Source organism: Artemia franciscana, chromosome 13, assembly GCF_032884065.1.
Source record: "Artemia franciscana chromosome 13, ASM3288406v1, whole genome shotgun sequence".
Taxonomy (NCBI): Eukaryota; Metazoa; Arthropoda; class Branchiopoda; order Anostraca; family Artemiidae; genus Artemia; species Artemia franciscana.
In genome coordinates this window covers 8,334,409-8,359,058 of record NC_088875.1, presented here as the reverse complement: position 1 = coordinate 8,359,058, position 24,650 = coordinate 8,334,409, and the positions used below count along the sequence as shown (strand labels likewise).

Below are 24,650 nucleotides of genomic sequence, written 5' to 3'. Positions count from 1 at the left end.
GTGAGGCATTGACGAAGCGATGAAACCCTAATATACATAATAATTTCTTTTTTTTTAATATTTTAAGTTACTCCTTACTTTCAGCGGAAAAAAACTTTAATAATGATTTAATGAAAGATGAATTTGTGGATGATAGAGGAATCGGAAATGAAATTGAATTTCAGCCTTGTACTGGAGATGAAATTCTGAAGGTTGTGAAAACAATCAAATCGAATTCAGCAGGGATTGATGGCATTAATCTGAAAACTTTTAAGTCAGTGATGTGTTATTTGATGCCATGTCTAGTCCATATCATCAATCTTTCCCTCCGAACCGGTATATTCCCTGATGCGCTTAAAAGGGCAAAAGTAATCCCCCTTCACAAAGGTGGCTCTAACCTAGAAATTGAAAATTATAGACCCATATCAATCCTACCCTTGTTTTCGAAAATATTTGAAAAAATTGTGCATAAAAGGCTTTATGATCACCTTATGAAAACGGGGATGTTAAGTGAAAACCAGTTTGGCTTTAGGAAAGGTCACTCGACGGCGGATGCCGTGCATTCCCTTTGTGATACTGTAAATAAATGCTTTGAACGTGGTGAAATCCCTTTGACCGTTTTCATCGATTTTAGAAAAGCATTCGATACAGTGGATTTTAATATACTACTCAAAAGTCTACAATCACTTGGAGTTCGTGGTAATTATTTAAAGTGGTTTAATAGTTTTTTAAGTGGTAGATCTATTCAAGTTGTATTAAATGATGTGTTTTCTTCTCCTTTTCAAGTGAGGTGTGGTGTACCTCAGGGGTCTGTTTTGGGACCACTTCTGTACCTTGTGTATGTTGATTCAATGCGTTTCTACTTACCTGAATGTTGTATTACGACTTTTGCGGATGATACAGCTTTAACTATGTCTAGTCAATCTGTCGATGAGTTGTTGTTGAAAGTTAATAGGGTATTAAAGGCATTTTTTGTATTTACAAGTTTGAGCCTTTTGTCAGCAAACGTTAATAAAACTAATTTTATGATTTATAGGAGAGTTGGTAAGCCTCCATGTGTTGATAAAAAGATATTTTTTAACAGCAGGCCTCTGTCACAACTGCATGAAGTGCGTTATTTGGGGTTCCAGCTTGATTGTAATCTATCTTGGAAGAACCATAGTGATCTTGTTGCAGCTAAAGTTGCTAGAGGTTTGGGAATTTTGCGTCGATTAAAGCATGTTTTACCATTACCAGTTCTTTTATTATTATACCACACCATTGTTGCACCTTATATTTCTTGTGGTTGTGTCCTTTGGTCTAGTAATTTCTATTCAAATTTTAAAAGAGTGCAGATCCTACAAAATAAAACAATACGTCTTCTTGGTAATTATGTAGAAAATGTGAATGATACCGCGTCATGTTTTAAGAAATTACGAGTGTTCAGATTCGAGATTATCAAGCTGCTGTTTTTGCGTATCGATGTTGCAATGATGTATGTCCTCCAGTTTTTACCAGTTTTTGTCGAGTAAATCGTTCACTCCATGGGTATGAGACTAGAGAGACAGATAATTTTATTGTTGAGTACCGAGACACCACACGTGCAGCTTTCGGAATTAGGTATTTAGCTCCGGCTATTTAGAATGATATCCCAGCTGGCATTAGGGACGCGGAACATATTGGGTTGTTTAAAGTAAATTTAAAAAAACATTTATTGGAAGTGGGGAGATAATTCTTTTTTTTTCTTTTTCTTCTTTTTTTTAATTATTGTTAGCCTTTATTTATTTATATTCTGGTATTAAGGAGTAATTGAGTGAGAGTGTTTTGTCCTTCTTTAGTTTCCGTTTTTTTTTTAGTTTCTGTTTTTTTTTTCTTCTTAAATTAGGTTGAGAATCAGAGGATTGCAGCCGTCCAACATCAGGCTCTTTGAGCCTTCCCCAGGGCGGTTGTGTGTATTTATAGTTTTTGTAATTAGTAGTTAATAAAGATAGTTCTAATAATTTTCTATTTAATTTCTGATTATTTTTTCAGTAATCCTGGGAAATCCAGCGGCCCTTCAGGGAAAGTGTCTTCCTTCATGATAAATTCCTCTATGGAAAGATCCTCCCACGTAAACCAATGACCCAGCCCCTCCCTCCCCCCAGAAAAAAATCCCCCTGAAAACGTATGTATACTTGCCAATAACCAAAACTATATGTTAACAATTGGCAAAGTTCACAACTTGCAGCCCTTCCCCTGAGGACTATGGGGATTAAGTCGTCCTCAAAGACATAGTTATTAGATATGTCGACTATGTTGAACAAAATGGCTATCTCAAAATTTTGATCCGGTGACTTTGGGAAAAAATGAGCGTAGGAGGGGGCCTAGTTGTTCTCCAATTTTTTGGTCACTTAAAAAAGACACTAGAACTTCTGATTTCCATTCGAATGAGCACTCTGGTGAATTTCTACGATCACTGGATCGACACGATCACCCCTGGGAAAAACAAACAAAAAAACAAACAAATAAACGCGCATCCCTGATATTTCTTCTGGCAAAACCTCTACAGCAGGATTCTCAGATACAGCTGAATCTGATGGTGTGATTTTCTTTAAGATTCTATTACTTTTAGGGGGTGTTTCTCCTTGTTTTCGAAAATAAGGAAAATTTTCTCAATCTCGTAACTTTTGATAGGCAGGAATAAACTTAATGAAACTTATATATTTAAAATCAGCATAAAAATCCGATTCTTTTGATGCATCAATTGGTATCAAAATTCCGTTTTTTTAGAGTTTCAGTTACTATTGAGCCGGGTCGCTCCTTACTTACAGTTCGTTACCACGAACTGTTTGAAATTAATTCTCTTAGAATAATCGATTTGGTACTTTTGTCTAATAGCCACCACACTCAAGTTCTGTCGAGAAGTGAAGTTTGATTAATGCTAATGAAATAAAACAAAATATGATGAAAGTATAATACTTTATCAGCAAAATTATGAAAACTACAATAAAGAGTTACGGAAGGGGGGACCACCCAGAACACATTATATTAAATATGTAACCTAAACCAACCTAACGTAGCCAAAATTCCAACTAAATATTTAATGAAAATATAGCTAAAATGTAGTTTCCCACCGAGCCGAGGCTAATATTGTCTGGTATAAAAACCATGAAAACCGGTTATTGTCTAATGTTCGCGAAACAAGATCTTGAGTGTGGTGGCTATAAGACAGAAGTGCCATCGATTTTAACAATTTCCCCCACCACAACCTCATCCATACCAGTCCCAAAAACCATTGCTGCACTTTTCATGGCCAAGAAACAAATTGTAGAGGCGATAATAAAAATTGTTTAATACGGCTCAACTGTTTAATGGCTCATCACAATTTCCAAAATAGAATGGGCACCAAACAAGGGAGATGAGTCATTGAGAAACAAAATGATATTAAAAAATATATAAAAATAGGATTATGAAAAATGCGCCTAGTCTTCCGGCCTTCAAGTCACGGGCAAAGAAGTTTCTTTTATCTCGTGAGTGATTTTGATGTGAAGCCCGCTCCAGGTTGTCATTCTATTCAAGGCATTTCCTTGATTTTTTGCAGTTAATTTTTGTTTTGTTTTCTGTCTTCTTCTTGTCTTTTTCTCTTTCTCTCTTTTCCTTTCTTCCTTCATCAGCCGAGTTTCTTTTGTGTTGATTAGCGTGATATGAATGTTGTTTTAAATGGTGATAACCTCGCTTGCTCTTCCAAGCTTATTGCCTTTCTCGGCAGGCGAATGGCGAATACTGTTTGTTTTCTTTTTAATAAATTTATATCTCTCTCTCAATTATGAAAAATATTTCCATTGAGATTTTGTTGAAAACAAAGCTCCTGGCAGCACTTGCCCCAACCTAGGAAATTTCCTGGTGGCGCTCGTGCTTAATAGCATCCTTTTTTTTTGAACTTTCCTCTGAAATTTGCTCAGAAATTTTCAAACGGAAGGTATTTTCATAGGAAGTATACTTTAAACATATAAAGAAATGTTAAAACACTCTAATAAACATACTAATTGCACAAACATAGCATTTGCTACATTTTGTTCTAGTATATTGAATTGATTGGTAAAAATAATATTCGAAATTTCGAGCTTTTACTTTTTGTAAGCTTAGCAAAAGGATTTGTCCTTTTTTCCCAGAAAAAGTGCAAATGGAAAACAGCACAAGTCACATAAAAATTTTCACAGTTTCTCGTTAGCCTTGTTTGATCTTCTTTTCTTCGTAAGTACTTCGATATTTTTATTACTTTTTTATGAGGAAATAAGATCATTTGTTTACTTATTTACATTAATATTTACAACTTGATTAGCCTAAGTCAGTACTAGTTTATACATAAAAACTCAATTATATTAATAACTTGGTTTTTAAATAACATATAAGTACTTACAACTTGATACAAATGAAAGATCCCCACTGAAGAACTTCCAACAACCTTTTCTCCAACACGTGGGACAAAGTCAAGACCCAGTTTTCTAAAAATAAAATGGTAAATTAACAAGTACTGAAAATAATAAACTGATGGTCAGGAATTTTGCAAAAATTTCGAAAAAAATATTATGATTGGAGAAGCAGCTGCAGCCTAGTAAAAGCGAACAACGGCCCATAGCGACCTAAGCAAATATTAAAATAAGTGTTTTAAAGACACTGTCTAGTGATGTAGATCTCCCTAGTTTTTCGAAATACCTTTTTTGGGGGGATACTTTCATAGAAAAATCCCTTCTTAGTATTTTCATTAGTACCTACGTATTATATCGACCACACCCAAGAAGTGAAGTTAGGTTAATTATAATGAAATATATCAAATCCCACGCCTATTGGATCTGGGCCTGCATGCTATCAATACAATATCCAAAAAATAACTAATTTACAATCAATAAAATAAATAAGTTCAAATTGATCCATTATTTTTAACCTAAGCTTTCACACATTTGACTGTGAACCACACTCATAATTTTGTCGACCCGAGAACTGGTGCATCTACTCAACTACAAGTGCATCTACTAGAGAGCGTATCTACTAGATGCATCTACATCTATCTAACTGGCGCATCTACTAGAGAGAATGTGGGGTTCCGCAAAGTGGAGGAACAAACGGCACCGAGGTGCGACCCACCATCATTTGAAATCATATCTAGCGGAGTATATGTGGCGGGCGGCAGTGACGGCAGTAGGCAGAGCCCCCTTCAACGCGATTTTTACCGACATCTATGCGTTCTGAGCAGCCTGATTTCCAAAGTCATCTATTGTATTTTCCATAATTTTGTTTATAAAATATTACATTTTCGTTATATTTTGGGTATATTTCATTATGAATAACCAAACTTAACTTCTTAGGTGTGGTCGAGATAATACGAAAGTATTTTTTCATTGAAAAAAAAACTGATATAGTGCTCCCCTAGATTTTGAAAATTTACTTTTCCCCCTTTTAAATATTCGTGAATTGACGCCACTGCCTGAAACCCCTCTAATACCAGCAAAGTTTTGATTGTTTAGACATTTTTCATATATTTCCTCTACTCTGTTTTTAAATTGCTGCCCCCTATTTTCTAAATTCTCACAAACGTGTCTGAGGATTTAAACCTACCCAGAGATCTACAGAGCTACACTTAACCACTTAGAGCAAATAAATTCTAGATGTTTACTTAGTTTTCCCTCTCCCGGAAGTGACTAGCACCCCCTCCGGTACGAAATTCTGGCTACGCCCCTTACAAACCCAACATAAGAATAAATTAGAGTTATGTCATTTCTTGCAAGTAACTTCTAGATTAGTTTGCATTGAACGGATATAAAAACATAAAAACTGTTACGGGTTTGGTACATTTGTGTCAGCAATCCCAATATTTAGCCTTTGGTCAGATAGGCGTGAAACATTGTGCAGTGTCTCTGGAGCCGCCGACACAACCCGTGACGCGGCATAAAGCAATCTTATGTCAGTTAGAAATTCTGCTGGCAAGAGATAATACATGATTGTTGCCTGCTATAAAAGGATAAAAAAGAAAATTAGTTTAGTGTACCAAGCTGTATTTGACCTCCTTTGAAGTTAAGGATATTTAAAGAACTTTTGGAAGGTCGAAAAGGTATATTAAAGAAGCTCATTTTGCATATGTGTTAAGTTCTAAGCCTAGTTAGCTAGACGTTTCTGTGAGCGACGAACAGTGGCGCTTATTCGCGAAAACGGGGGAGGCATGTATTTTTCAAAGTTTAAGACGGGGGTCAATTATATTGTTGTTGTTTTTTTTCAATGAAGATGTCAGCACCACGTAAAAAATTTGAAGCTCCTAGGCCTACCTCCACCTGTTTTATTTTTTGTAGTAGCCTACTTTATTTTGGCTAACATTCACTTAAGCTAACGGACTATCTTAGATTCTACGCAGCAGATAGCCTACCCGTTATACAACGGATTAAACAATAGAAACAACAACAAAGGATAGGCTGGGCACCCTTAGGGAGGGGAGGGGCCAGGGGCTCCAACCCCCACCCCCCAATATTAAGTATGAAGTTAGTACCCCTTTTCATAGAATCTTTTAACCATCACAATTAGGCAAGGGGTAGAGAGGATCGAGGTTGAAAACGTCTCTTCATGCCCATATTTCAGTTGTAAATCCCTTTTGAAGTAGGCCTATTATTTACCTACACAGAAACTTTCTCAGTGCATGAAATTCAGTACCGTGGATCGGACAGGGAGGGGGGGGGGTTAAATTAGGATGGCAGTCTATTTTGAAATAGCTTGATGTAGCTTATTTTTGGTGTAGGTCTTTTCCAAAAGTCTCATAGATGTAGTACAGCAAATAGCGAAGTTAGCAAAAAGCTCATATACTAGACCGGACTTTTTATCGTAGTAGCCTAGTTATTGTCTGATGCTCTTCTTCATCTTTTTTTTTACCTTTCAACTATATCAAACAGGGAGGGGGGTTGACCAAGGCCGTATCCAGGGGGTTTGAATCCTCCCTCCTGAATTATTTGTCCGACTCGCAAAAACGTAACAAAAATGAATAAAAACAAGTTTTTTAAAGCTCTCTTTGTAAACCCGACCCCTGGAAAAAATCATTTAACAAAAAAAAAAAATCCTGGATTCAACCCTTGGGTTGACCATCTTGAGCCTTATTTGATTCGAGATGTCTGTCGTCACGATAAGGACTAAAGTTCAATACAATATCATACTCCTAACATTTAGGGCGTCTTTGAACAACATAAATAGTTTGTAGACCCTCACCTTTATCAACAGAGATTCACATAATGGAAAGAATTCCTGGTGCTTCACCAGTGGTGTAATTTCGTTTGAATACTAGGGGAGGGAATTTCAAACTAATTTTCCTGAATCAAGTGAAAATGACAGTTAAAATTGAAAAATGAGCCATATAGTAAAAAAAAGGTAAAGATGTACTAAATAAAACTCACCCGTTTCTGTGGATGCTGAGTTATACAGGCTTATCTTAGTTTTCATAATATTTTTGAAGAAACTAAATTGCAGCTACGGGGGCAAACCTAGGTCTGGGAGGGGCAATTGCCCCCCTGTCCCATATTAAATCACGTGCCTCTGCTCTTCACCCCCTCCTTCCTACCAAAAACTCAACTGTCTGAAACAAATTATGGCAGTATATGTCTGAAGATGCATTTTTGGAATCTACTTTTAAAATGGCGGCTTTTTGGCAACTCGCAAAGTTGTACAGCTAAATGAGTGGAACAATCTTTGTTCGGAGTTTTATGTCTTATAGAACTCAAAATTTGACAATAAACTTCCCCAGTGATAAATACTAAATTGTTTCGAAGGAAGAGCGCCTGTTATTAAAGTAAGTGGCTTCGGTAGATGACTATAGGGAGGGGACTATTTACATGCGAAATTACAGATGAATAGAAGAATACAGACTGGGACAGATCTACTTTTTTCAGATTGTAAGCCTTGGAAAAGGGGTTCCTAGAATCTTCCAAGCCAAACTGAGTAATTACCCAAAATTAGAACCTATTGTGGTACTTGTGTATTATACACCACTCAATCACGTTTACGCTGTGTAAAACTCGAGAACAAACCGGTTTCTCCGTTACTTTAGAAAACAAATTTGGGCTATATATTTGCACATTAGAGGGCGGGGATAAAATATAGCGGGTCTGCATGCAAAATGTGTTAGATACAATTATTCTGCATATTATAAAGTAAGGATTCTTTTCAAACTTCAAACTGTCCAAATACTTTACCCCTCCGCCTAATGTGCTAATATATAACCCAAATTATATATTACCCATCCATTCTGTTACTTGTCTTTGTCTTGTCTCACGCTAAGCTAAAAGAAACTAACGAAGAAACTGCTTTGTTATCGAGTTTTACACAGCGTAAACTTGAGTGAGTGGCGTTTAATACACAAGTGCCCCTATTTTTGCACAAGCATTCAAACCTTACAAGTAGGGGAGGAATAAGGATGGAAGCGCCTCCTCAGGTCCTAATGAAAGCTATATTTCCCTAGCTCAAAAAAGTCCTAAAACCTCAGGGCGCAAAGGGATGGGTGGAAGTGGGTACTTAAAACTTGCAGGGCCCCAATTTGGGGCATAGATCTATGAAGTCTCATTTATATAACTCATCAACTTTCCCATTTTGTGAAAAGACGATGAAAGGAAATAGTCGCTTAACTGGAGGCGCATCTTCATTTGGCAGTCTTGGCAAGCTAGCGAAGATTCTGTTGCTATAGTCTGCAATGTTCCCGTCTGAAATGTGGACTTCTGGAAATATTCACCTCTGCCATACATAACATTTCGCGTTTAAGCGCTTTATGCTAGTTTATATACCAACATAAATATTCATTAAGATTAAATTTGCGAACGAGAGGTTGCGAACTCTCTACCACCTGCCACACAGGGTGGCAGTCTTGTAAACCCTCGTAAAACCTATTTACAAGGTTTAGGATGGAGTTGCTTACGCTATAAGAAGGTTTAGAATGCATTCTCACTTTCAGTAACATAAAAGCAAGTAACTTCAACCACGTAAAAGGTATTGTAATAGCTGTAAATATACTTTTAGGCCACTCTGTACATATCGGAGTATCACTTTTTCTGAAGCATGAGGCACACTTCCGCCGCCCCGTGCGTCCTCATGCCATGGTGTACATAACTTTGAAAGTGGATGACCCTTTGTGAATCTCATTTTAATTTTACGGAAATTGTCCAAATAGACTCATGCTTTAAGACCAAAAACAACTTGAACATCAATCTGAATCCGTTAAACCGCCTTAGTATGAAAAACCCTAGTCACGTAAAATCTATATTTGTTTTTAATTGAGTGCATTAATAATACTAAATTGGTGGCAAAGACAAGAATTATAAACTAGTAAAATAAAAAAGGGGCGAAAACAATCAGTCTTTTTTAAAGAATCGATAGAGAATTAAAAACAAGAATATGGTAGGCCTATTCATCGTTTGTGATTGACAAGTATTTCAAGGGCTGTAAATATTTGAAAATATTACATTTCTCCATCATTTTTATGTACTAATTCATTTATCGCTACAGTGTTTCACGCGCTCGTTGTTTCAGAAAAAAAAAAAAAAAAAATCAAAGATTTTTGAAAAAATCAAAAAAAAAAAAAATCAAAAAATCAAGGTTTATAAGAGTTTTGCAAAATTATCAAAGGCTCATAACTGTCATCCAAAAAAAATGAGTAGAATACTTTTGCTTCAATTTGATTCTGTATCAATTGGTATACAATTTGACAAGAACGGCCTTCAATTATCTGAATACTTGCCTAAAAACGACTGGCTTTGGTAAGCTTCTTCGTCGCAGTCAGTTCTGGACCATAATATTTTGCACCAAAAAACAAAGGGTAATTAGGTAATTTTTTAGAGTAATTAGGAAGACGGGAAAGCTTCCTCTAGTGCTTATCTAGCTGCCAGAGGACTTAGGAGGAGGTAAGAAGTAATAGCCACTATAGAGGCCAAAAATGTCACCCCCTCCCCCAAAAATGCTTCTGGCTTAAACTAGGTTAGTGTAAGGGTCTATCTTATATCCCTATGACCAACTTCATGGATGAGTTCCCGCCCCTACACCCTACCCTTGCGTGTAAATTTGCACGTTTTTTAATTCAGAATAGCTGCAAATAATTAATGGTTTTCTTGAAAAGCAAATCTTGCCATGGAAAATGAAAAAAAGAGACAGACAACAAATCTAGCTTCTTTTTCAAAAATGAGCTAGAAAGTAAGAAAGATGAATCTGAGAGGCCCCACTTTCCACCGCCAGGTTTACATCTTGAAGTGCCACGTGTACCACACAGCCCGTTTGCCACGCTTTCATCACACTTGGCACGTGACACCTGGTTTTTGTGATTTCTGAAAATCAATGGCCCCTAAAGTGAATCTTTGTGAACCGTTCAGTACCTTCATTCCCAGGTATATTCTTGCCCTACTCGCCCCTACTCCGCCCCACACTCGGCTGTGTAATATACACATTTTTAAATTAGATTTGCTGCTATACACTGGTGACTTTTCTTTCAATAAGGTTATTTTTTAAATACTTCATTGTGTCATTCGAAAATAAAAACAACTTTTGTTTAAAAGTAATTGATGGAAGAAAGTTTCTCTGGTTGATTTCTCTACCGGTCCCACTTTATTGACTTATTTCCTTCAGAATTTTGTCAAAATCACAGGGAGAGGGGAGCAAAATTGGACCCAATTTTCTAAAGTCGACTGAAAATGACAGTAAAAAATGAATTTGAGCCATATAGTAGCCTACTATAAAAGCAAATGTATACTAAAAAAAACAAATCTCTTTGTGTGGATGCTTGAATTATGTAGGCCTATCTTGGTTTTGACAATATTTTTGAAGACGCTAAATTTCAACTGGGGGGGGGGCAAACTTGGGTATTGGGGGGCAGTTGCATCCCTGCCCTGTAGAAATTACACCCCTGCATAACAAGAGGGGAAGTTTGGCCATGCCTGGGACAAAAATGTTTCAGTAGCTCTAGTTGATAGACAACTTAAATTTCTGTAGACATACTGTTTAAAACTAAGTAACCCCTAATTTAGCTACACATTGTTATTTTGTCAGTTTTTTTTTCATTGAAATCTTTGATCCAATGGCGCCAATTAACAAAAATTTAGGGTGGGGACAATCTTTTAAATTTAGGGGGTGAAATGTTGCTGTTTTTTTTTCAATGCAGATGCCAAAAGAGTATTTTTCAAAATCTGGGGGAGCAGATGCCAGTCCCTACCTCCCCAAACTAACGTCACTGTTTTGACTAAACTGTTCCCAGGAAAGAGGGAATACCTTACTTTAATTTTATATAAAATATAGAAATGGATGATATGCTCTTTTGTTTTAGGAAGGAGTATTTGAGCTTTTTTGAATTTAGGTAATTGTAGGGATTTGTATTAAAATTAGATACCTTAGCCTTAGAATTGAAAGACAATGGGTATTTATTTATTAAACGAAACACACTCAAGAATTACGCTTAGGTTAGGAATCAGAAAACCAGTTTCATAGGAACAAAGACAAGTGACGGAAACATCAAAAACAAGAAGAATAATAGGGAATTCTTTTCGTAAGACAGTTGATATCTAATTTGAATGAATAATTGTGGCCCTATGTCCAACGGCCATTCTCAGCAAAAGATAAAAAAAGACTTACAATAACATACAACCAATAAAACTATTACCCCTTCCCCTTTATAATAAAGATCTATTACCGCTTCCCCTTTAATATTAGCTATGTGCCTCTATGGCAGTACGGATGTTCCACTTCAATGAAAAAATCGGCCAAATGACGAAAGCGAGTCTTTCCAAAAGGAAAATTACCATCTCTCCCCAAGTACCATCTTGCAGAGGGTTCTTCAAGTTCTCTTCTCACACCACAGTTTGACCCCCTCCCCCTCGGACCCAAGTTTGCCCCACTCAGCTGAAATTTAGTTTCTTCCCAGAAATGTTGTCAAAACTAGGATTAGCCTGCATAATTAAAGCTTCCACAGAAACGTTTTTTTTGTTTTTAGTATATCTTTACCTTTTTCGTTACATGACTCATTTTCCAGTTTTCACTGTCATTTTCACTTGATTAGGAAAAAATGACTCCAAATTTGCCCCCCTCCCCTCCGATTTTGACGAAATTACGCCATTGGATCGACATGCAGTCGTAACGACCGAATTGAATGTCGGCGTGATAAAATTAACAAGCAATCGATAGCAGGAAAACCCTTGGATTTGTCTGACACTGCGTTACTCATCAAAAGAATTTACAACCACTGGACCAAAGCAATGCCCTCCAAACAATTTGTCTCAAACCTTCAATAAAAATCCCAAGCCCTTGAGGCGACACGTCGAATGCGGTGAAACTTGTGTCAAAGACAAAACCATTTAGTCACGGCTAAGGCAATAACAGCTATCTAAATGAAAGGGGAATCGAATGACATCCAAGTAACGGTGACAATATGGGCCACACATAATCAAGTGATACGGAATAAATTATTGTCAGCCTGTGACATCCCACTATGCAAATCATGTCCAATTTCATGAAAACGTGTGGATGTTTTACTTCAGGCATTTTATTTATCTTGATTAATGATATAAACTCTAGTTGTGGTATTTGATTTAATACATACCTGAAAGATATTGAATGCTTTGGGTATCAAGAGCCGAAGAGCGATATTTATGCGGTGGGAAAGTAATCTGTTACTGAGGTCCTATCTTGTGTACAGTTTTTCCGTTAGGAATCCAAGAATTGCATAATAGACTGTTTATCTAGTACAGAAAAAACCTCAGTAGGGGGTTAGGTACTTGTGTATTATTCAGAACACACACAATAAGTGAAGAGGTGGTTAGATTACGTCAAGTTAGGTATTTGATATAATGCACCCCCCCCTAGTGTTCAAATATATAGCCCAAACTTTTGATAAAGCTGATGAAATAAAACAAAATATGATGAAAATATAATGCTTTATTAGGAAAATTGTAAAATTAACAACTTAGAATTATGTACCCGAACGCATGACGTACTGTTTTGTTGTGGGAAACAACCCCTTATCCTGGAAAAATATAATTGCCTCTTTTTCAGTCTTTGGCAAATACCAAATCTTTATTTCAAAATCCATATTCAGACACTATCTTCTATCGCTATGTGTAGCAAACTAAATTGAGTTTTGTCTTTGTGGCTTTGAAACCGGATTTTTTCAGCAAAACTCTTGAGTGTGTTCTGAATTGAATATTGAACAGTGTCAATTGAACAGTTAATTGAATTGAATCAATTGAATCAAATATTTCATTCAAATGTACCTGCATCATAGTTTGTTTCACGAAAGAACCTAACTTCACTTATTTAGTGTGTTCTGAATAATACACAAGTACCGGGGATTATAATTTTCAAGGGGTACTTTCAACAGAGCTTTTGGTACTTGTCTGTTAAATAGAACATCCTCGAAAAGTGAAGTTAAATAATCATAATGAAATACTTTAGTTTATATAATATTACAATTCGAATTATAAATTTGCACATTAGGGGGGAGGAGGCGGGGGTAAAGTAACTCAATCTAATCTAACCTACCTTAACCCCCAACCCCTCCTGAAGTGTAAATATGTAGCCCAAATTATACAGTTCAAATGCATTCTGGGATAAGTTATTTGTCTTGTAGGTATGAAACCGGTTTTCTTTGATGTGACAATCAGCTAAATATACGTAATGATTGAGAATGTTGTGTTTAACAGACAAGTACTGAGCTTTCTTAGCCTCAGATCGAGCAAGTACAGATAATTTATTTTGGAGTGGTTTTATATTACGGAGGGAGACCATAAATATGTGCATAAGTTAAGTCAACCCAAGACATAAGAAAAAAAAGTGATGCGGCTAATAAAAGATGTAAAGCTGAACTGGTCAGCGATTACAAAACAAAGAAGTGAATCTGGATTCCTTTATATATATTTAATTTATATTATTTTAGTTTTAGATTCTAGTTGTGTTTTTTTTCTACGCTGAAGACGCCTTGTTATACAAGGGCAAATATTCGTATGATTCTTGTTCTCTTCATTTCCCTCTACTGGCCATACACACATTTGTCATTTCCAGACTCATTTTTTGGTGACGAGGGCTCTCAGACTAGCGTCCCACTTGCGAAATGTCAAAATTAATTGTCTCCCCTATTTTTCACTATACCCCTTCGAATTAGTTTCATGTGTACGTGAGTTAATTTTGATGCTGGTTCGAGATAGTGGAGCGCCAACTCCGAGAAATAAGACAGATGTCTCATTTTCTGGCTTTTCTCTATGCAGCAGAAACAACAAAGAATATTCAATACTATGCAATAGACAAACAAAGCAGGATGCAAAACTAGACAACGCCTCAAAACAGGCCAATCTAACACAGGAAATTCAAACAGCAACTTGACACGTGTCTATTTACAACGCTAGCAATCAGCTAAATTACACGACTAACAACTAGAACAGTAAAAGTATTACATCTTTTTTCTTTTATCGTATTAGATAACTTCGAAGACCACACTGCCTTTCCATGACGAAAGTAAAACAGTTCAAAATAGGGATGAAACCTTTAAATTGATAGTGAACAAATATAAAATTATTTAACTGGATATTTCGAACACATATACAGTGTTCATCATCAGCAGTAAAACATCAGCAGAACACTGTATATGTGTTCGAAATATCCAGTTAAATAATTTTATATGTGTTCACTGTCAATTAAAAGGTTTCATCCCTATTTTGAACTGTTTTAATTTCGTTTTTATCGTATATTTTCTTATATTATAATAATATGTTTAAAAAATAAGGCAAATGCCCCTACCATAATATTCCTTTTCCACACTGAAGTATATTAGTTGCATAATGCTAATTAAAGGACATATTTACCCATTTTCCCAAGTGATTTGTGGAGAAAAATGAAAAAATTATCGTGGGGCGGGGCTGAAGTCTGACCTTTTTAAGTTATGCATAGTCGGAGCATTATAAAGTTATATAATTTTTATTTATTTTTGGTCTCTGAGGATATGTGGGTAAAAGCACCTACCCTCTACCCTACTATGCGCGTGCTCTTTGTATTCGTGTGTTTTTTAGCCATCTGTGTTTTAAATAGTCCATTTTGACTTATCAATTCCTCTATTTGGTTTATCTATTAATTCATGCGTAGCCTGTTTATACCAATTAAAAAACTAAAAATTGTACAAAGGAGCGCCAAATTTGAAATATAACTTATTTTTGTAAAAAATAAAAAAAAATCTAAGGTACACTACGAATATAAATAAAAAAAGGAAAGCCCAAACAAAAACCAAAATTATAAAGAATTATTCAAAATTCCATTTAAGGGTTATAAGGAGAGATGACATGTTTAAATTTCCTTGGTTTTTCTAACAATCTGTCAGTTTTTTCGAAAATTTTAGTCCAAGTGCGTGCCTGATAATGATAACAAGTTCACACTGTCTACAATTGTGAAAATTGAATCCTTCAAGTCAGCGTATTTTTCAAACAGATTCTTTTTTTCTTTGGATCATTTTCGCTCGAAAAATTGTATTTTCGATGTATACTTTTATTACAGGGCTATCTTAGACCTGGCATCTGGTAACACTGATCAGGTTTCTAAGATAAGTTTTGTTGTTCAAGATTTTAAATAAGCAAAAAGTTTTTCAAATTAAGGTATGTAGGTGAATTAGGATGCTTCAGTTGGGCATACAGTACTTGACCATTATTTTAGGTAACCGTGAAAGCCCAGTGAATGCATTTTGGTTCTTAACACATCAAGACGATGTTGCATCTCTAACTCGTGACAAGTCAAAATTAAGTAAGTTAATAAAGTAAATTACTACATCAATAAAATATCATAATTCAAAAGCTTCCAAAATTGTAGTAATTTCAAAGCTATAAACATCTTTAGGTGATAAAATACAGCATTCAGGTCCATTTATCGCCATTTTTTGGCTTGGGACGGGGTTTATGGTGTGACTCAGTGAGCTTAGTCAGAGTCTACTTAGCTCCAAATGGGTATTCGGAGAAATCCAGGGAGGGTAAACAGGAAGGGTGTACAAAAGCAGAGAATGGCTAGCCCCTACCCCCTACTGCACTTCCTGGCTGCAGGGCTAAGGAACGGAGATCAGCTCCACAAGTAGGGGCTGTGAAGTCTAGTGTAGATTCTTTATTTTTACTTTTATATTTATATACTTTTACTCCCTTTAATAATTCCACCCTCCATGAAGTATGCGGGTTCCGTAATGCATCCATAAGGCATAAAAAGTTCCATAAGGCATAAAACAGGTAGGGTGTGCAAAAGCAGAGAATGGCCGGCCCCCACCCCCTACTGTGCTTCCAGGTTGCAGGGCTAAGGAACGGAGATCAGCACCACCAGTAGGGGCTGTAAAGTCTAGTGCGGATTCTTTATCGTTTACTTTCATATTTATATACTTTTACTCCCTTCAATAATTCCACTCTCTGTAAATGCATATAGTAGTCTATAAAGTAAACGTTATCTTGCTATGCCGTAATCCGCTAGTGGGTCGATAGAAAATGTTGTAATGGAGTTTCTAAGGAATAACTGAATAAAAACTTCATTTATATTTCGGGGCACGAATTTTCCCATCTATTTTACCACTATATAGGTAGCTGAAATGTCTCTAATGAGCCTTTGAGCACAGACAATCAAAATCATAGTACAAAACAGTAACTCTTCTGTTTTGTTTCTCTTTCTCTATTTTTCTCCTTTTATCTCTTACATTGTCTTTTTTTTTCTCTTCAGCTTAGAAGTACTTAAAATTGTTTTGTCTCAAACTATGGGGCGATCTTCTCTAACTTCTACGAAATGAATTCATCTCTACAAGTAAATTCCCACCCCTTCAAATAAAATCGTACATAATAAAACATACTTTCACGTTGGCAGCGTTGTTTCACGTTCAATATCTAGTGTGCGTGAGTTTCGAAAACATAGTAAAAAACAGTAATCTCTCTTTTCCTTTTGTTTCTCTTTCTCTATTTTTCTCTTATTTTGTCTTTTATTTTTCTCCCTTGAGCTTAGAGGCACTTAAAATTGTTTTGTCTCAACAATGGGCAGATCTTCTTTAACTCCTACGAAATAAATCCATCTCTACAAGTGAACTCCTAACGCTTCAAATGGATACATTTCAGAACGCCATGCATGCCGGACAGTTCCGCCAAGCTTGGCACGAACAACCTGGTATACGCGATTAATACCACACTACTTGGTCAAACCAATAGATAGCACGCGACAAATTCTAGATTCACTAAGCTCATTGCATCACGGGCAACTGCCCAATCTGGCAATTAGACTTGCTATGCGATATTCTTGCAACTTAAATTATTTTACAAATATAACCAATAATGAATATATGCACACGGGACAAGAACTATGCACACTGGTTGGGGAACGGTAGATTTTGGAAAAATATCTTTTTGGATCTTCATTTGAAACATTGAAAATAATCCCTACATTTTCGTGAATGGGCGTCTCTGCAAGAAAAGTCTTGCATACACTACGGTTGCATTTACGTACTGACAACACCAAAAGACAAAGACCAAGACAAAAGACAAGACCAAGAGAAAAATAGAGACAGAGAAACAGAGATTTTTACTTTAATGTTGAAAATTATGCTTTGATTCCATTTGTGTGATGTCAGTTGTCATATTTTTTTGTAGCTAATCACATTATCCAGCGTATGTCATAAAATGACAGTTCGTTGAATTTACTTGTTACTACCTCCTTTGAGTAAATAAATGTAACGCATTTTTTTCTCTCAGTTTCTCCGAGGGGGCGCCCGCTAACATAAATCGCGTATATGAAAAAATAAGCGAGAAAAACAGGTTTTAATTTCAACAAAGTAGTGAACAAAAAACAAAAACAAAACAACACTCTAATAAAAAAAATTATCCTGAATATTTTGGCCCCTCGTCCAGGAGCCTTTCTCAACGGAAATAAAAAAAAGTTGTTAAAAAAACGCAAAAAACGACAACTAAACACACTAAGACAAAGAAAACAAAAATAAATAAATAAGAACAACTCACATTCGCTTTGGTTTTATTATTATGTTGTAACATCAGTGCTGGATGTTTGTGTATAATGTAAGTTGTTCTTACTTATTTTTTTTCTTCGTGAGTTTAGTTGTCATTTTTTGTGTTATTTTTTTAAAACAACAGTTTTATCCTTTTTTCATTTTTTTTCCGCTGAGAAAGGCTCCCAGACGCGGAGCCAAAATGTTCTGAATAATTTTTTTTTATTAGTGTTGTTTTGCTTTTGTTTTTTGTTCACTTGCTACTTCAAATTACTTAAGTTGTACCAAAAAATTGCACCCCCCCCTTCCTTAGTGGTCAAACATATACCCGAATGGTATGTAGGCAATGAAATTTCCATGCGTGGTTATTTTCTTTATATTAATTTAACGACAAACAACCAATAAAATAGGAAATTCAGCGTATAGAAATTCCATCGCCCATTTACAATACGGGGTATAAGTCTGACCCCTAGCGGGGGGAGGGGAGTAAAGCTTATTGGTACGCCATAACGATGTTATTTGGAATGTTTTTGAGTAGTTTTCAGAATTTTATAGTGTTTCCTTCAAGAGAATGGATAAACAGCACTAACTGGGTTGTATCCGGGATTTTTCAGGGGGGGGGGTCACAAAATGATTTTTTTTTCAGGGGGAGGGATATCAAAAATAAACATTACAAAACACATTAAGTATTTATTTACGTTAATTCTTGTTGCGTTTTTACGAGTCAGATGAACATTTCGGGGGGAGGGGGTCAACCACCCTCCCTGGAAACGGCCTCGAGCACTATTACTGTGGTTATTACTTCGGATACTCGAAATTACATCGATAATTAACATATAACCCCATTACCAGTTTAAGGACTTGAACTTCAAGAATGTACGGGTTATTAAAAAAAAAAAAAAAAATTGCAGGAATCCTGCATAGCAAGTCAAATTTTTAATCCTCTCTAAAAATCACCAAAGTGGTTACCAGCTGCTCAAATCTTTTGTACAAAAAACCTATTACCTAAGAAGAAATTCCATTATAATTACTTGTTGAATGACTAGCAGATTAAAATCGAGCAAGGCCCTCGGGTAGGCGCAGCACAGGAGCTGTAATGCAACAGTAGGCAATCGCTACCAAAAGCCCAAGATTTTAATGATTTAGACGTTAGGTTGCCTTATCTTATTACCTGACTGCTTTATTTGAGCCGGATCAGACAAACGATTGGATTCGAGTCCAATTAGATGTAGTTTATGATGTGGGAATTGTAGTAGGGTGTTTCCTGTGTAATTGGGGTAAGTTAGAACATCCGGTCTAAGATTTTATGCCACAGATAAATAAAATATTATACTTTTTTTTTCACAAGTGAAAATCACTTAAGGATGTCTCTATGGTTATAACTCCTCCTCCTCCTATCTGTCAAATCTAAACTAGAGATATTCCGGTACTTGTCTGTTAAACGAAACACACCCAAGAAGGGAAGTTTAGGTTAATCTTAATGAAATATGCCAAAATATGATGATAATATAATGCTTTAGAAACGAAAATTATTGAAACTACGAGAAAGAATTATGAAAAGGAGACCGCACAGAACGCATTATATTAAATACTAACCTAACCCCACCACCTCTGTATATTTAATTAAAATATAGGCTAGCTACATCGTGGTTTTCTCACTTAAAATAAGCAAAGCATAACTGATTCCAGAGAGGCAAACAGGTTGTTGTCAGATCTTACACAGCGTAATTCTTGATTGTATTTCGTTTAGAACAGAAATTATTATGTATATTAGGTGGTTCGCCCCCTAGTCAATACCTCGCTCTTTACGCTAAATTTCGAATTGTGTTCCAATTCTTTAAGAATGACCCCTGTATCACAAAGGTCCGTTTAATTAGAATAGATAGCTCTTTTTGAAAGTACTAAAAAACTTTAGCATAAAGAGCGAGGTATTGTCTTGGTGGCGAACCCCACATATACGAAATAATTTATGTTTGTTTTAAGTTTTAATGATGCTTCTTACTTTAAGTTGAAAAAACTTGCTTTTTTAGTTAATTTCTGATCGTTTCTAAATAATACTGGGAAACCCGGCGCATCCTTCATAGAAATTTCCCTACCCCCATGAAAACATCCTCCATGGAAAGATTCTCCCACGTAACACCCTTCCCCCGACTCTGCCCACCAGAAAAAATCCCTCCTGAAAATTTCTGTATACTTTCCTATAACCAATACTATATGTAAACGTTGGGCAAAGTTCATAACTTGCAGCCCTTACCCCTGGGACTGTGGGAGATTAAGTAATCCTCAAAGACATATTAATTAGATTTTCGACTATACTGAACAAAATAATTATATCAAAATTTTGATTCTGGTGACTTTGGGAAGGAAATGAGCGTGGGAAGGGGCCTATTTGGCCTCCAATTTTATGGTCACTTAAAAAGGGCACTAGAACTTTTAATTTCTGTTCGAATGACCCCTCTCGTGATATCATAGAACCACTGGATCGATACGGTCACACCCGAGGGAAAAAAACACAATAAAACAAATAAACACGCATCCGCGATCTTTCTTCTGGCCAAAAATACAAAATTCCACATTTTTGCAGGTAGGAACTTGAAACCTCTACAGTATGGTTTTCTGATACGCTGAATCTGATGGTGAACTTTTCATTAAAATTCTACCATTTTTAGGGGGCATTTCAACCTTTTTCCGAAAATAAGGCAAATTGTTTCAGGCTCGTAATTTTTGATGGTTAAGACTAAACTTGATGAAACTTATATACTTGAAATCAGCATAAAAATATAATTCTTTTGATGTATCTATTGGTGTCAAAATTCTGTTTTTTAGAGTTTCGGTTGCTATTGAGCCGGGTCGCTCCTTACTTTCAGTTCCTTACCAGTATACCACGAACCGTTTGACTCGCGTACCCGTAAATTGAATCAACAATGAAGAAATCAAGAAACGGAAAAACACATGGAAAACATATAGTTTGGACTATATGTTTGCGCATTTTGGGAGAAGGGCGTAAAGTATATTTAACTGCAGTCAAAATATATTAACTACAATTATTCGGTATATTATGAAGTAAGAATTGCTTTCTTAAGATTCCTTCTCAAAAGCCTTAATCCTAGGGCTATACCGTAGCTCGTGTCCCATGTGCAATAGCGTAAGCGGCATTGTCTACGATCGACATAATTTTTTTACACGCCCGAATTTATGGTGTGTACAAGGTGGTACAGTGCAAATCCGTACTACTCAGCGTATATATACGTATAAACAATGGGGTATTGGGGTTACTATCCAGTCCGTGTCCTTGCATAAATTCTACCCATGGAGCAGCTTTTTGAGCCAGTCAAGGCACATAAACAGGGAGGTGGATTTGGGTCCACGTACTCCTCCAAATCTCTTGATTTTTGCAATCACAAGGCCAATGTCTTTATTTTTCATATAGTCTAATTTACCTGTTTCTACAAAGTTTGAAAAGTTGACCCCCTGAAACTAAATTTTAAGAAAGTACCTAATCTGAGTCGGGCTAATGCCTGTTAACGAAACAACACATATGTTTGCTTCCTTGCGTTGGTCAGAAGGGGATCAAGCAGACACTTATCTCGTTCGATACATTAGACTCCCTTCACTAAGAGCTAATTAAACCAGTAAATACAATCCTTTTCTAAGGGTTTGAATATATTCCCTATAACATTTTAAAGAAATGTAGGCAGATGTAATAGCTACCGGTTTCAAATAAGTTCATCGAAATCACCTTAATTTCTTGATAAAATATATTAAATTTACGTTTGAGCGACATATTCACAGCTAGGTCATCTGAAACTACATTGAAATGCAAACGAAAGTTTATAATATGCGTTATAATAGGTTATTTTCTAATTAGTGAGAAACCTATATTTTACTAATAAACCAGCACTCATCACCTCGAAGAATTTGCCGAGGCTATAGTGATCTATATGCTGACTTTTTGCTATCCCGTTAAGAGGGGGGTGGGGTGGGTAGACACAGGCAATGGCCGAAGAGAATATCATTTATTGATGAAATACATTGTTAAACTTCGGCCTACAATTCCTAATTTCTAAAATGAAACTGCTGCAATTTTGAAAAACATTTCCAGTATCCCCGCATTTCTCCCGGAAGAGAGATAGATTCTCCAAGTTCTCCACAATAATTAACATTAAAGAAAGTTAACAATGTGTGTTTCGTGTTAACGTTCGTGTATTTGAGAACGTTAATTTTGGGGAACGTTTCGGAGAATCCAATTTCTATCAGGAAATTCGCGAATTCCAATTTCCCAATAGACCTCAAAAGTTTTTTAGGATAGTGGAAGCACTGATTTTTAATACGATAGACCAAAAAAAGGCGAAAATAATTTGAATGTCAGTTCTGGCAAAAAGTTACAGAAGACTTGGATTAATTTGATCAAATTTAGCCCCTTAATAAAAGAAATACGGCGACTTTAAATTACTCTAGGATTCGCTATACATGTCAACAGATGGTAGGGGGAACAAAACTGCCACTTAGAAATAACCCGATTTGATCATAGATCTATTACCTGGAAAGACACCAAGTAATAAAGAAAAATTGCCGCGATGCACCAACAGATAAACATACACCACGCAGCTGGCAAGAAGGCTGAATAATCGAGCAAACGGTAAATGACAAATGAAGCCTAACCAAAAATTTTAATGAGGTGAAAATTTCAAAAAGCTCGTCAGGAACGAGAGGACGTTCACTTTATGCCACGTGGTGTACTCTCAAAACGCCAGACGCGCTGCATAGCTCCGTCACGTTCGGGACAGTTTCCCCCACGCTGAGCATATTTTTTCCATGATTAGCACACGCTACCAGGTGCACAAGATTTCTGAAAGTCGTGCCCCTCGGTCCAAACCCATACTTATATTAAAACACGTATGTAATTTTGGTATTTGTGTACTACTCAGAACACACTCAATATGTGAAGTTAGGTTCTTTCGTGAAGCAAACTACGATGCAGGTACATTTTATGAGAAAATCCGGTTTCATAGCCACAAAAACAAAATTCACAGACATAAGGTTAGGTTAGAATTCTAAGTTGTAATTTTAGAATTTTCCTAATAAAGTATTATATTTTCATCGTATTTTGTTTTATTTCATTAGTTTTGTCAAAAGTTTTGGCTCTATATTTGCACATTAGGGTGGTGGGGTGCATTATATTAAATACCTAAACTAACCACCTCTATTTATAAAATATTTAATTAAAATGTACCTACATCGTAGTTTGTTTCACGAAGAACCTAACTTCATTTATTGAGTGTGTTCTGAATAATACAGAAGTAACGTAATTTTAATAGCTCAAAATTCCTGCTCGTTTAGTTGCGAATTTCTAAAAATAAATTAGACTTTGACTGACAACACTGCTTTTTTAGTATAGCAAAAGAATTTAGGACAAGCCGTTTTAAAATCTGTGGTTACTAACCATGTAAGCAAGACGCCAACATTTAACTACGTTCTGTTCATAGTCATCTCAATGAATCGTAAAATTAAATATTGCAACAAAGTGACATGGAGACAGCATGAGCATTAGGGACAATCAGAGACTAACCCATGGCAACGATCTGCCAACAAGTTTTTCACACACACTAATCAAATATTTGAGTATGCAAATTCAGTTGGTTTCGCATACACGACTGTGGGCGAGGCACCGTAAGAGGATCCTGAAAAATGCTGTATGACCGCTATTATATACTTTTACTGGCTTACTTGAATCTATCTAATTTCTCAATCTTCAGAGTGATTTAGATATTCCAGTTCAGTGCCTTCCAGAGGTCAAAGGAAGCCTGGGCCATTCCATCTTTTGTGTGGGATGGGGAATTTGATGGGTTGTACGCTGCACATCGCTCATGTTTTAAATGTTACGAAACGGCCCCTGTGGCGCAGTGGGAAAAAATGGGATTTTTCAAAATTAGGCCTTATTGAATAAGAAAACAGAAAATGAGGTTATTACGCAGGAAAAGAAAAGCTACCCCCCCAATGGCATCAATTCATTAAAATTTTGGGGAGGGGTCGAGGGGAGAGCGTATTTTTCAAAATCTAGTGGGACAACTTTGTCGTTTTTTGGATTTTTCCAAATAAAATACCAAAAAGTGTTTTTAACGATAACACCGTAAAAAAGTTATTTTCAAAATCAAGGGGGCGCAATAGCCCATCCAAATTGACTCCACTGCACCTCTCGCCTTCTGTGTGATACTACTTACTCTAGTTAGGCTGTACTTTGGAACGTTAACACAGATTATTGAAAAGCAAGTTCTAAGAAATAAGGCTCTAAAACACTAGATTACATAGAACATGACGGTACATCTCATACACACGGAGGTAAGTTGACCTCTCGATGTCAACTTTAATGAAATTTCCAAAAACTTATGATAATGTCCTTATATTTCACATTGTAAAAAGTAATCAAGGGTTTTTAACATGTCACTGGCAAGGCTTTATCGAGGAGTGGGGGTACCGCGCTAGAGCCCCCCCCCACTCCAGAAATATTTGCTCAACTCGTAAAAAAAAGTAACATAAATGCTTAAAAACAAATATTTGATGAGCTTTGCAGATTTTTTTTGTAAAACCCCCTGATCACAAATCCTGGATATGACCCTGGTAACCAGTAGGCTAATTGACACAACAGGTGATTTCCATATTTAGCGGATCAACCATAAGATTTCGAAAATTAAATGTAAAATTAATTTACAATTTTCTT

The 24,650-nt window shown here is 36.2% G+C and overlaps 2 protein-coding genes across 4 annotated transcripts in view; one reads left to right on the top strand and one right to left on the bottom strand.

The window, feature by feature from the left end:
• Positions 1–24,650, bottom strand: part of LOC136034477 (dedicator of cytokinesis protein 3-like) — a 386,199-nt gene that overhangs the window by 269,777 nt on the left and 91,772 nt on the right. For both annotated transcript variants that reach the window (XM_065715690.1, XM_065715689.1), the window contains exon 7: positions 4,358–4,442. In XM_065715690.1, the coding sequence (XP_065571762.1) occupies positions 4,358–4,442 (85 nt within the window). The remainder of the gene's footprint in view (positions 1–4,357; positions 4,443–24,650) is intronic.
• Positions 5,887–24,650, top strand: part of LOC136034480 (innexin inx3-like) — a 55,604-nt gene continuing 36,840 nt past the window's right edge. The window contains exons 1-2 of one of the 2 annotated variants that reach the window (XM_065715695.1): positions 5,925–6,046; positions 15,631–15,717. The gene's annotated coding sequence lies outside the window, so the exon portion shown is untranslated. Of the gene's footprint in view, positions 6,047–15,630; positions 15,718–24,650 lie in introns of both variants that reach the window. The other variant, XM_065715694.1, reaches the window with a different exon arrangement.